Source organism: Coloeus monedula (genome assembly GCF_965178545.1).
Source record: "Coloeus monedula genome assembly, chromosome: 10".
NCBI lineage: Eukaryota > Metazoa > Chordata > Aves > Passeriformes > Corvidae > Coloeus > Coloeus monedula.
In genome coordinates, this window is record NC_138790.1 from 238,926 (window position 1) to 253,063 (window position 14,138).

The following is a 14,138-nucleotide window of genomic DNA, read 5'->3' on the forward strand; positions in this document are numbered from 1 at the left end:
CTTCCCATGGGGATGAAAAGAGAGAAAAAACAACAGCCCACACCCCAGGCCAGCTATGAACAACTAGTACTTTCCTTGTGCTTATGGCACTCACTGGGTGAATGCCAAATGTGCACAGCCCTGAATCCAGCATGAACCACACCTCATGCTGCTAAATGTCACACTTATTTCCTAGCAGTATTCCAAAATTTTCAGCTTCTCCAACCTTCCCAGAGTGCTTCTGCAATATAGTCACTGTCAATAAATAACCAGCTGCAGCTTGGCAAACACTGACATTACAGGGCGATAAACTGAACGCAAAAGCAAAGCAATCACAGTTCACTGCCATAACTCAGCAATGGCTTCCAGTGGGGAGTTTCAGCAACACCAAAAGCAGAATTTTCAGCTGGCAAAACATGGCATTAGTAGTGCCAGCTGAAGCCACTGAGACCGAGAGGAAGAGAAAGAAGTGCTACTTACTAGCAGTACTTACCATCTGAATCAATGCTGTTAAGGGCAGTAGGAGGAATGACAGACACTTTGCAGAGCCCAAGAGGGCACTTGCTTGACAACAACTCTTTACATGCTGTGTGTACCTGGAAACACCACCAAGAAAGAGTAATTCAGACTCTTTTGGACACTGTGGTATAACTCCTAAAGCCACCCAAAAGAAGTTGTAAGAGGAAGAAAGGCAGAGGGGCTGAAATCACCAAAAAATGTCAATTGATAAATTTATTGATAAAGTTATTTTAAGAATGATCTAATCAGAGCCTTCTACTAAATCTCGTCTTTCCATTAGTATGTACTTTCCTGCCATTTGAATTTATGAGACCAGCACTTTGGCTGCTGAAAGAATCAGGTACAGATTCTGTGGCTTTAGGAGCCTTCAGGCATTCTGCTTTCAAAATCCCAGCCTCAGCTGAGAGATCTGAAATAGCAACTAAAGAAAAAGCTGGGAACTCAAGAGAACAAGAAAGCAAAAAACAAAGCAAGAAGACATGAGGGACTTAAGAGGTAAGAGAAGACGAGATTAATGAAGCCACCCAAAAAAGGAAATACAAAGTAGAGCAGGACTTTTCTGGTACATAAAGACTGCAAGATAGAGGGTTTCCTTGGCATTTGAGCCCCCCCATTCTAAAAACATTTTGTGATACTTCTCTTACTAGTATTATAGACAACTGGAAACATAGCAAGATCTGCATCACTTCAGTGGTTAGGCAAGAGCAATCTATTGCAATGGAAAGGAAATTGCTATTATTAAAATAGAGGAGTATTCTTTATAGTTTGTTGCACCTTTTCAACCTGTAGAAATAACAAATTAACGGCTCCTTAAAATCCAACATACGCCATGTCTGAAGCATTGATTCATGTCTACTGTAGTTAGATCCTTCTATGAAAGCTCACTCAAAATAAAATGAGCTTGGCTAGAAGCTTGATACTTTTTTCAGGCCTTGCTTTTATGTATCACAGCAACACTTCTGAGCACAAATTAAATTTCTATTTCTTGCAGAACAATAAAGTCCTCCACGGCAAACACGGAGAGCTTGGTTAGAGATTTTATTCTAAGCAAATGTCATTAAAAGAACATACCACAGAGCTGATCAAAACCTGTCCTTTTACTGCAATGATCACACTTATTCAACTCACCATGGCTTTGCACCACAGGCAGCGCCAGTCTTGCAAACGCAGGACACTGCCACAGGTTTTATCACACACAGTGCATTTGGCACTCACGGGCAGGTTTCCTTCCAGCCACTGATGTGGCATTGAGATCTGCAAAAGGTACAGAGGGACAGAAGCTTAAAGGAGGCACTGTGGCTCTGAGACACACAGAGAAGCAACTCTTTATATGCGCTATTTGAGGACAGCAAAGGCAATTTCTACAAGACACCTGAGGACCAGTTCTGGCACTTTACATCATGCTCAAGCACCAAGAGTCCAGGTGACTCACCCCAGGCTACCCAGAAACACTGAGTTACATCAGACATTCCAATATGCTAAGGCGCTGTTCCAAACACTCATTTATTTTTCTTTTGCCAAAACTCAGACCAGGTTCCCCATGCCTCCAATTATTTAATCTCAGCTCCCCCAGTACATAGCAGTTTATTCCTACTAAGGAGTCCTTGCTACCCTGGTTGGAATTTTCACACAGAATCTCATGCTCTGACAGCAGAAATCTTTTCCATGTAAAGGCAGAATCTGCTATTTATGAAGTGAAAAAAAGCTACAGAACACAAGGCAGTGCTTCCAGATCAAGGTAAGGCTGGAAGAGTTCAGACTAACACCTACCCCATCTTCATCCTCAATGATATCCTTCCCAATAGAGGCCAGAGTTGTCCACTTGCAGTTGTTGGTTGCCCGCACAGCACAGCGCTTGTGGGCTTTAAACTTGCACACTAGGGAGGAAGAGAAGAATGCATTAATCCTGCCTCAGGAAGTCTGATGTGGCAGTGTGTATTTGGCTCCAGAAGAAAGCACAGGCACACTCTATCCTTTTCAGCACCACCGAAATGATTAGCTGTCATAGTTCTGATCTAGCTATTAATTCTTGCCTTGTCACTTTTGCCAGTTGCTTGTACAAAGCTTAGTTATTACCTTGTTAAATTTAACACGATTGACACTCCTCCACCCTTTTACACAGAGTAGGTGTCACCTCATTCATGTTAGAAGCATGAGCTGTGCATGGCCAGGCATTTCTGCTAAGCCAAAGCTGAGAAAGAAGAATCTCCCGGCACTCAAACACTTAACAAGGATGTTCTTACAAATACAATTATTCTCGTGAACAGGAGTCTTCTTACGAATATTCTCTCAGATACCTCAGAAGCGTGTATCTGCTCACTGCAGACACATGACTTTAATAAGAGATGGCAGTATTTGGGTATATGGGCAAAACCAAAAATAAAATAAGGCTGTCCCTCCCCAGGCAGGGGACGAGGGCACGCTTACCTTCACAGGACAGCCCATGTGATGTGACCCCGGACAAGGCCTCCCGACACACGTTGCAGTACGTTGGCCGGGCATGGGAGCAGGCGTACCAGTTATGCATCCCTGAGAAATGGTCCATGCTGTACTGGGTAGACTGATGATATAAATGTATTACAGCAAGGTCTAAAGTAGAGCAACGAGACTTTTTTTTCTCTGAAGACTTGCATGAAGCAGTCAGAAAAGGCAGAAACAGAACACTTTTTTACTAGGAAAGAGTAGGCCACATGCAGTTTATACACATTAGCTGCAACTCAAGAAGGTCTCTAAGGCAAAAGAGACTTCCTGAGGAAGCCACACCTTCATTACAGCTCCTGAACCACCTCTCATCCTTGTCTTACTACAAGTGTGTGTAGGGAAATGAACTGGAGAATTTATCTGCTGGAGAATTTATCCCCATTTTTTTGTCAGATTAAATTCTCAGCAAGATCAATTCCCCAACCTGGCTCATTATGTAGCAGAGAAATGCTTGTGCTAGCATGCGGGAGGCAAGCATCAGAGTGGGGAAAACACAAGACAGCTTCTTGTGGTGGCTGTGCTGGTCTCACTCAGCCCTGGGAAGCAGGCAGATGCACTGAAGCTGGCAGAATACCAAGCAGGCAAGATGTGAATTACGACAGGGAGGATAACTGAAGAATGAAAAGAGGGTGGGAAGGGAACTTTGTTTCATAACCTACCCATACTCTGAAAAGTTCTCTACAAATTTTCAAGGGAGCATATACAAAGCCAAACTTTCTTTGGAGAATCACTTCAATGTATTTGGGATCCATTTTACAGAAGGTCCTAACACTATTACCCATTACAGTCAATAAAATGACTTCTAGTAACTTCACTGGAAGCTGACTCCCAAAACAAGCTGTGATTTAGCAGATGAAGCACAGAATACAAAGGTACACACTTTCCTAGTACCTCAAAATGTTCACGGTTTTGTACAGTCTTCAGTGCTGCAATCCAATCTTCCATCTCTTTTCTGTTATCAGCACAAAGGATGAGCTTCCGACACGGAGTGATAATCTGAAGAGAGAGAAAATGAGGAGTGGCCATGACAGTGAGAGCCAGCAAGAGAACACCTTACCACTAGTGTAGTCTGTTGAAGCTCTTTTCAGAGCTGCACAAGAAAAGTTATTTGCACCTTTGAACCATGTTTCTCTTCCACCACAGCACACCTTAATCTCTTCCTAAATGTACAGAGCCACCAAGATTTTAGCTGTCATTCCCAATACTGAACTGAGTAAAAAAAATCTCACATAGCTAAATAACAGCACATCACAAATCAAGCACAGAGCAGCAGGAGTAATTATGTGCAGATCTTGCATAAGTCTTTTTAAAGGACTTACTGTACTTTTAGAACTGGTAAGAACATTGAGACATTTTGTTAATAGCATAATTTACCAGTTTCTAGCAATGAATTAATCAGATAACATACTCTGATATACAATAGGATACTAAAAATTTGTTTAGTCTCCCTTATGGGGAGGGGAGAAATAAAACAAAATAAGCAATTTAGAAGAGAAATCAAATAATCTAGAAGTGAAATCACTGTATTTTGAACCCTCATGTTTCCTGAGGGCTTGTTCTACGTACCTAAAGATATTCCAACAAATGTTCCCCTATCAGGCTGAGGCTGTGGCGAGTTTGCCTCCCTCCAACAATCCTCTCCTCAGTATGTTTGTACCCTGGGCTAATTCCCATGCATTAGTTGCCCTGTGTTAAATAAACAATGTTTTAACAAACCAGCAGAAGACACACAGGGTGGCAAAAGTTTCCCTCTGCCCAGGGAGGCACCAGGCCCCTGTGTCCTCTAGCACCAACTCCCTCTCTTTCAGTCAGCTGGTGGCAGCAGAGAGAAATAAAAGCTCTGCTCTTCAGAGGACCATGTCTGCTGTTCCCAGGGCTGCTCATACAGCTGGAGTCGACTTGACTATGTATCAACCTTTATTCTTCCTAAGACAAAAGGCTTTCTTCCCCACAGTGTAGTGATCTCACTGTCTCTTTGTGCACACCTCTGTATTGATTTCCATCAAGCTGACTTAAATTAGACCAATACTGAAGTGTTTGCAAGACCTGGATTTAAGAAAAGCTGCATTAAGGTTGAGCACTGTTAACAAAAATCAAAAGGCTTCCTTTTATGTCAACTCTAAAAATTTCCAGCTGTCCAGACTCTCCTGCACTCCTCTACATATTGTGCATGGGAAAATTTGTCTACATCATCTGCTTTTCAAGCAAATTGTACCTAACATCTGAAAGAATGGATTAAAATAAACTAGGATTGTATCGATCTCATGAGGCCAAACCATTCAGCCAAAGTTTTGTTAATGAACATTAAAACACCCACACACATCACCCCAATACATGACCCCTGTTTTCCCGTCTGTTTCTCACTTCTCTCATTATCATTCATAAAACAGATGAAAAATAAAAGCCTCTCAAGTTGAACACCAAACTTTTAGTCGATGTTGAAGTGCCTCAGAGCATCTGCCAAGAAATGTGGATGTAATGTCAACAAAAAAGATACACCTGGAAAGTGCTGCTTTATTTTAAGCTCTTCAATTTTTAGACTGTATTTCTTTTCATTGACAGACTGCAGATTCACCTGCAGTAACACCGCCTTACCCAGAGGCATGACCAACACCTAGAAATGGGTGCTACAGACACATTAAGTAGGCAAGGAAAGGAGCTAAATCCCTTTTTAAAGAAAGGACTGGCCATTCATATTAGAAACACAGTTTTAGCATTTGGAGCATTCTATCTTGGACAAAACGATCTGATCTGTATCAACTGTAAGCACACAGAAGTAAATATTTACACTATTCTAAAAATAAAACTTTGAAGAACTCCTTCTCTCTTCCCTCACTTTCCTTTCAACATTTCCAGCTTTGAAAAAAATTATTTCCAAAGAAAGTAATCACAGGAATGTTTCTTCTTCCTTGTGAAAACAGGAAAGTATTTAGTTAAATGTATTTCCATCAAAAACTCTGCTATGTAAGAATGAAGCAACCCTAGAAGAACTTCTTCCAGAGCGTGAAACACTGATGCAAAAAATCAGTGTGAAGTTAGAGAAGAACAAGGGGCATGTCTGAGTCCTGCTAAGAAGAAGTACCTTTTTTACTTCCCTGGAAGTAAAACCAAGGTTAACTAATTTGTTCAGACACCACTGGGCCTCACTTTCTTCCTGGCAATAATGCCAAGAACATCTATAGTTGCATGTGTACAACAGGAGCACATATAAAGTCCAAACATTGTAGGATGAAGCATCCAAGGACCTTTCATGGCTGTAAAACCAGCAAAATTCTGTAAGGAACCACCAGTTAGTTCATTTGAGTCACTGGCATGCTCTGGGGCACTGGTGAAGAACAGCTTCAGAACACTCCTACTCTGTGCTGTCCCTTTTCCCATTTTTCTGCCTTTTTGGGGGAGGGAAGGAAAATGCAAACTATAGCATAGTTTTTAATCACACTGGAAGACAAGAAATTTAAAATACTGACATAAAATTCAGAAATGCAGACACTCCTTTGATAAGAATGAATTTCTGAGGCTACTGACTTCCTGATCAATGGATGGATCATCCAGTATAGAAAACAACTACATCCTTCTTCAGTCACCTACTGCATCATCTTAAAAATCCCCACACTCAGTGTTAGACAACCCTCTGCTCAAAGAACAAAGTCAAAGTTTATAAGACAAGAGGATAAATAAAGAGATTAAAAGATTTTCATACATGAATCATCCAGACAAAGAGTCACAGATTTAAAACAAAGGGTCTACTGTGTAACTACAAATAAAAATGTAACTCTGCAGGATAAATATATGAAGAGCATTCCCCATTTGTCAGTTCAAAAGCAACATTTGCACTGGGATTTATTGATATTACCAGAGATGGGAAATACAAGAATAAATCTCTTTTAAAAGCTTGCTCCTAAGGAGCACTAACTGGGACAATTCAGTCTTCACTATGAAGGACAGACAAGATTTTAATGTAACTAGTGCAGCAATTATTCGGGGAAATGAAGAAACCGTACAAACCTGTTTTCCTGATTAATATGCAGCAGTATTACAGTTAAACATCTTAATGAGGATAATCAGGAATCCAGAAACATGTTAACAGGGCCTCTTCCTTTGCAGAGCAGTTCAGCAGCTCTGCCGTTCACACACCCCACACCCACCAGCCCAGCCCGGGTACCTGGGGACCCTCAGCCCCTCGTGCCTGCCCTGCAGCACGGCAGCCGCCCGCCCGCTCCTTCCTGCACAGGCCGGTGGGCAGCACGCGTGCTGCGGCACTGGGCTGAGCCACAGAAACGCTCACTCACACTCCTCCTACCACTGCTCCCTCCCTCTCCTTGAACCAGCTATTTCAGCTCCAGATATCCACCTGCTGAAGGATACTGACAGAGGGGCAAAGCTGTTACATACATGGCGTTGTCTGAGCAAGAGCGATGATCAATCTAACATCTAACCAGTGCACCAGAAAAAATAAAATCATTCTTGTCATCTCAAAAGAAGCCACAGCAATCTTCCTTCTGGAAAGCTGTCCTTTCCCAGCCAGGAGTCCAGGGAGTTCACTCTCAGCTACAGCTGCAATGAGCCAACACTCTGGAACACAAGGCTTGGTTATCCCTGTTGGCGAACATGGCTACAAATGAGCACGGTCCAGCTATTTTTTTATGTTCCGGCTACAGCTTTTGACTAACATCCTGGAACAGTATATTCCACAGGATGACGATGCACTAGGTGAAGTAGCATTTCCTTTTATTTGTTCTAAATTTACAGACCAGTAATGTCACCAGTGACCTCTTGTTCTCAGAAACGAAGAGCACAAAAACAACGATCTAATTGCTTCTGAGTTAGGATGAGGGCTGCCTTACTAGGAGTTAAGAAAAACCAACCCAATAAAAAGTCTTCAGATTTATTTTTAATCTCACAGGTTTTTGGCCTGTTTGAGGATTGGCAGAACTCTGAGCATTAATGCCCCAAAACAGCTCCGAATTTTATCTAGATATGAGCAATTACACTAATTAAAAGTGCTTGTTCTGCCTAAAAAGTGAATATTAAAAACTTTTTTGATCCTCAATGCTACTGAACTTCTGGGTGTGGCTCTTTAGATTTCACTCATTAGAAGAAACTGGGTGCCCAGAGCTCACCACATTGTGACATGACTGACACCTAATCCTGACCAGAAAAAGAGCTCCGCAGCCACGGGGGGGAAAAAAGGCTGCCAATCCCTCTTAATCACTCCTGGAGAGTCATAAGGACACACAGGAACGGCAGGAAGGGTTAAAGAGATTTCAGACCACAACACAGGTTAATTATGAACTTCCGAAACCCCTGAAATACCTTTTGCAGAAATGGGGGTGACAGTCAGGTCCCCAGCAAGTAGTTATGCGCCCTCCATGACTCATCTCAAGTCTATTAGAGAAATTCTCAATTTTCAAGCTTGCCCACTCTAAATCTAAAAAAACTTAAATCTGAAAATAGCCATGCCTTCATTGGCTGTCTTGTGCAAACACAGACACTCTTGACACTGAAAATTTAGCTTTATCTCCTCTGTCTCTCTCTCACATGGCCCATTCCCTCTTACCAGCTGTTAACCCCCACCTCTCATGTTGACCTACACTCCTCTGTCCAACACTAACATCAGTTTACCGACACTTCAAATCCAGCCAGCTAACAAACAACAGAGCCAACCAAAGAAAATTCCTCACTTCATGTTCTAAAAATGGACTAATGTCCCTGGATGTCCTTTCCTGATGAACAGCTGTGAATAATCAGATTAGAAAGGCAGTCCAAAAAAGACTCCTATATTAGACCAAATTTTAAGCAGAAATCTGCTATACTGCACCCTTTGCTGTACTGAGCAACCTTCCTCCCAACATTCGGAGCAAAACTTCATCCTCTGGTCTTGCTGCCACCCAAGACAACTTTATCATTTCTGCTCACGTGGGGCATTTTCTGGCTGCCCAGAAACTTCTCAGCAATAAAGTGACAGTCCAGCCAAGCATGCCCTGGAACTGTTTATTATCAGGGTACATCTGGTGAGCTCAGTGACCACAAAAGATGGCAAAGCAAGTTAAGATCACACTGGCCCAACCACAGAGCTGACAGAAGAAATGCTGCGGCGGGAGACGGGGTGGGGGGACATTGAACTTCACAAAATATAGTTTTCCTGATGTGTACATTTCTCAGAATGGCCAAAAGTGGGAGTATGAGAACACCTGCTCATTCTGACTGCTTCCTTTTACTCATATCCTGTTCAAATATAGTCTTACATTCAAAGGTGCTAGCCCTGAATCTCCCTAGGAGAAACAGTTGATGACTTGAGTAAAGAGACAACAGGAATTTCTGGAGCTCTAGAGACCTAGAAACTAGAAAAAAAAACAAAACTGCAAAACCTTCAGCTGGATCAGATATGGCAAAGGTAGGGAAACCATCCACCACCTGTAGCTAACTGCTACGTCTGCTCTGTATGGTGGAGAATGCTCTCGGCATCCTGAGAACCCAAGACTCAGGAAGGAAAATTGGGTGAGATTCTAATGAGGACCCAGCCATTTTTCCACTTCAGCTCCTGTTTCAATGACAACAGTAGTGAAATGAATGCTGGAATATAGTAAAACACCTCGCCTGTATTCATCAGCAAGGTTCACAAAGCAGCAAATCCACTGTGTTTCAAACACAATTACTGAACTCACACGGGGCAAAATGGATTAAGTGTGGATTAGCAAGTGCAACTCCCTCAGCAAATACACAAAAAAGAAGACTGTGAAAAAGGGAGAAGAAAACACAAGTTTGAGATTCAAACCAGTCCTTAAAACTTAGAATCTTTAACGTCTGTCTCACTGATGTCTATTTCTGAAACAATCTGGAGCTCAGCATCAGGCCAGCAAAGCCTTAGGCAGCGAGACAGTATGACTTTAGTAGGTCTCTACAGTTTGGAAGAGAGCAATAACATGAGTATCAAAGATTCATGAGGGCCCAAGCCTTGCCTTCCTCCACAGACTACAGCCCTATTCAATTTTGCAATTCAGCTTTCACCCAGTTTTGCCAACAAATTCCATTAAGTCACTGCAGAGGTCAGTTAGAGCTCTCTAGAACCACACCAATTATCTTCCCCCAAAACCCAGATGATACAGGAAAGAAGAAGTAGCTTTTTATATAACACTGGAGAAATGCACCAGTTTTGTATGTTTTTTTATAGTGCGAGATCTTAATTTCCTGCTAAAGTGACCATCTTCCACCGATGGAAACTCTCATTTCCACCAAATAAAACAGGTCATTAATGTTCTTATAGTTGTACCAAATTCCTTCCCCCTCCCCCCCCCAAATACTAAGATTTTCCTCAAAGCCCTAAGTGCCCAAACCTCTGTCCACAATACACTGGGTATTTTATCCCCACCTTCCATGCGGCCGTTTCTTCAATCTGTAAAATCCAGGACAGCTCATTTCCATAGGAAAGCAGGTCTGGCATGTGCTGTGGTCTCTTTAGGACATTTTTACATTATTAGGTTCACTCACCTTGCAATCTGTCCCTCCTGAGCCAGGGCAGCAGTGCATTTTCTCTGAGCACTGGCACTTACAGCACTATGCTGTGCCACAGGTCAAGTTCAACTCATGCTGACCCTCCATCTGGGATTTCTCCCAGTCCCTATCCTCCCCCATGCTGCAGCAGGAAACTAGACCAGACAAAGTGTTCCCTGGGAAAATTATCATCTCTCATACCAGGGTCACATTCCTACAGGCTTCTGGAAACTGTCCTAAACAAGGCACGTTCCTGTTCTTGGCAATTGGTAAGAGAAGCACAGACAAGGCGGGGATTTTAAGACTTTAGCAACAACTTAACAAATGTAAAAACCTAGAGTGTGCAAGGTCCTGTCCACTGTCAGCAGGTAAGAAATGCAAACTATCCTGGTAGTTCAGGTCTGTTAATCCCTAGAGATCTCCATGGATGGAGCAGTACCCAGCGGGAGTGGATAGGGTGGCTGTACCAAGTGCCAGAGCACCTTAGCATAGCTCCATTACCCACACACCCTCCACTTCATGCAGCAGATGCACATGCATCCCTTTACCTGTTTTCCAAAGGACACAGTCCTGCCAGGAAGAGTTCCTAAACAGAACCACTCTCTTCAGAAAGGGCAGCCCACTTGGGAAGTAAAGGATATTTCAGAGAAAGCCTTCCACTCACTCAAACAGAAGCAAACCCATGGAGAACAGAGGGGCAGGGTTGTTCCCCAGTGGTAGAGCTGCTGTCTCAGTAAATCACAACACTGGGCAACAAAAGGTCTTGTCCATGGTAGGAAAATGACCTATTACTGAGAGCTTATTGTTAGCAGCAGCTCCTCACAGCCCCCTAACTTCAGCGGTGTTGAATGCAGGCTGTTAGCAAGCACAAAAGGAAATTAATAGCTTTCAACAGCTTGATGAACCCAGGAGCTTTCCACACTGGGTCACCAGGCAAAGACAAGTCCTGTTTCACACACCATCACAAGCATCAGAAATAAGGAGGCAGCATTTCTGCAAGTACTGCTAGCAAGCCTCTCCCTTGCATAAAAAGGAGCCTTTTCCTTCTAGAGCAGCTTCCATGTAAAGCTGAACATGTTCTCAAATGACCACACATTGTTCTGCCTTTGTGCTCCCACCTGGAAGAGGAAAAGATGCTGAAATCTGCAGTCTTGCTCAGGAAGGCAGGTGAAACCCCAACTCAGCCTAACAAAGAGCAAAGAGATTATCAAACAAAAGCTTCCACTGTTCAGGCACAAGGGCAGACACGAATTTCGAAGCTGTAAACTTCCCTCTAGGAAAACAAAAGCTTTTCACAAACAGTGGCCTTCACTTTTCAGCTCCCTGCCTATCCTGTCCTACAATAAAACAGACAAAGCTCAGTCTGACTTCTTCTTACAGTAGTTTCATCTCTCTCAAAACCTCCTGCATATTTTCGGGTCACTCTGTAACGCACAGTAGCAATTGCCAGATCTCTCCACCCACAGCAACTTCTTCCAGACTCTCTAACTCTGCTTCCATGTTTATCTTCTCTTGGATAGTTTTTCTCCAGATTTTTCCTTCTTTTGTGACAGCAGACTAATGACCACCTCCCACTGGAGGCTGGATTAAGAGTCCCAAAAATCCTTGACATGAAAGGATTTTAAATTATTCTTTTCACTGACTAACAGTGACTCAGAATGGTCTGTTTACCAAAGGGCCTTTTCTCAAGGAGAAAAAAACTGCACTGAAGTCTGGATTACAAACTACTAAAATAGCAAAGTATTTTGAAACTGCAGTGGTTCTGACAGGAAATGGGGACTGAGCTGCACTTAATGAAGGGAGGCAGAAAACCAGCAGAGTGATTCTAGACACGGCAATACACGGCTCTACTCATATTTTCACTTGCTTATAAAGGAAAATTCTGACAGCTGCCAATATAAACAGAGTACAAGCACTAGCAAAGAGTGCACAATTCCTGAACATGTACACACATGGGTGTGGAAAAGACAACAACCCCCAGCAAAATCTGAATTTCCAACACGTGCTCTAATTTTGCCCAATTTAGAAGAGAGAGCTTAAAAACAAGGAAGAACCATCCTGTTCAAAAGTCCCTCTTTTCTAATCTTTCCCTTTTCCAAACGTTAACAGGGCAATCCATGATTGTGTGAGAATTCAGGACACCTGGGACTGCCCTGTGTCACTATGTCCCTGGATCAGTCAGTCTTTTTGCCCAGCTGATGCCTTCTCTCTGGGCCCCTTTACACCCCTGTTGAGGAAGCAGGGGAGAAAAATCCTCTCCCTTGCTAGGAAGCCCAGTGACTCCCTGGAGCATATGTTCAATTCCATTTTTTTTTTTTCAGAGGGCTGAGGCCACATAGGGCAGTTTTGGGAATCTGTGCAAGTGCTAAACCACGCAGATTTTCCTGATCTCTATCAGCTGAAGCTTGAAGTCCAACTATGACTTCCTGCAAACAGCTTACAACAGAAGTTCTTATATTCTTTCTCCTCATAAAAATAAGTCACATGCTCTTTCTTGAAACCTGTATTTCAAACCAGCACAACCAACCTCTGATCTGGGTTCCTCTTGTTCCAACACAGCTCCTATGCTAGGCATGAGCAGCAAACTTTCTGTAGCTTGAGCAGCTCTATCTTCTTTCAAAACCAAACTCTTCAGAGAAGACATCACTGCCTTCTCTGCTGAAAAGGATGTATTTTAACTTAAGAGCACCTATACCAATAACTCAACTTGACACAAAATCACGAAGAGGCAAAGGCACTTTCACTTCATTGCGAATGAACCCGCAAACAGCAACAACATACTCTCCCCATTAGGAAGGACTGTCAGTACTTTGATTTTTTTATCTAAGTTCAAGCACTTTGCCCTCTGTTCATAGGAAAAGTTACTTACCCCAAAATGAAAATTCATGCTATTTCCCAACACTGTCAATAAGCCCTGGGACAATACAGCAAAAATACACACTGTGGAGGAGATCAGTAACGTAAAACTTCACAAGACAGAAACTGGCAACTTTGCTGCTGAATAAAGTCAGTACTAAGTAACAAGGTTATAATAAGAAAAAATTGTAGCACACCTCAGGCTTCCATACAGCTGGAGAATGACATCCATACTCCTTCTCAGAGATGATTGCTCTCTCTCATTCAGGGGCACCAGCAACTCCCTGTTCCTCAGCCTACCACAACCACTGTCGCCTCCAGTCATGCAAGTGCTCTGGAAGAGAGGTATTACTCTAACCTCAGTATTTCCTCTCTGCTGGGACATTGGTCAGGGTGAATCATCAGTTAATAAACAGTATTTCTTAACTGGGTGCAGCATTTCCAACGGCACTGCAGGCACATTTCCCTTTAGTCCTGTTCTAGAGAACACATCTACATAAATCCACTCAGGAGAGAACACCTGAACAGTAAGCTTGTAGCAAACATATTCCAAAGAACCTGAACTCCTGAAATCTGTTACGCTGGCACAGGTGCCATGTTTCCCAGTGCTCAATCCAGAAAACTCACGCTCCTGATCTTACCTTTCATGTTCAATCTTCCTCTAAACTAGTGTCCAGAGCAGCCTACTCCCTCAGAAAAAAACCTAAACAGATTGCTTGACATGCAATTAATAGGATTAGTCTCGTCTGTGGTCAGTTTCTCTGAGCTATGTTCCACTTGCCACAAGCTGATTAGCTGCCTGCTTAAGGAGG

At 42.8% G+C, this 14,138-nt stretch overlaps 1 protein-coding gene across 5 annotated transcripts in view; it reads right to left on the reverse strand.

Moving 5' to 3' along the window:
- DGKD (diacylglycerol kinase delta) overlaps nucleotides 1-14,138 on the reverse strand; it is a gene marked incomplete at its 5' end in the record, with an annotated part of 58,413 nt that overhangs the window by 23,730 nt on the left and 20,545 nt on the right. The window contains 7 exons of one of the 5 annotated variants that reach the window (XM_082288228.1): nucleotides 473-575; nucleotides 1,627-1,752; nucleotides 2,269-2,375; nucleotides 2,926-3,058; nucleotides 3,871-3,975; nucleotides 13,524-13,660; nucleotides 13,968-14,101. In XM_082288228.1, the coding sequence (XP_082144354.1) occupies nucleotides 473-575; nucleotides 1,627-1,752; nucleotides 2,269-2,375; nucleotides 2,926-3,058; nucleotides 3,871-3,924 (523 nt within the window). Of the gene's footprint in view, nucleotides 1-472; nucleotides 576-1,626; nucleotides 1,753-2,268; nucleotides 2,376-2,925; nucleotides 3,059-3,870; nucleotides 3,976-7,141; nucleotides 7,175-7,371; nucleotides 7,523-13,523; nucleotides 13,661-13,967; nucleotides 14,109-14,138 lie in introns of those variants that run through there. The other 4 variants (XM_082288229.1, XM_082288227.1, XM_082288230.1 and 1 more) reach the window with 4 other exon arrangements.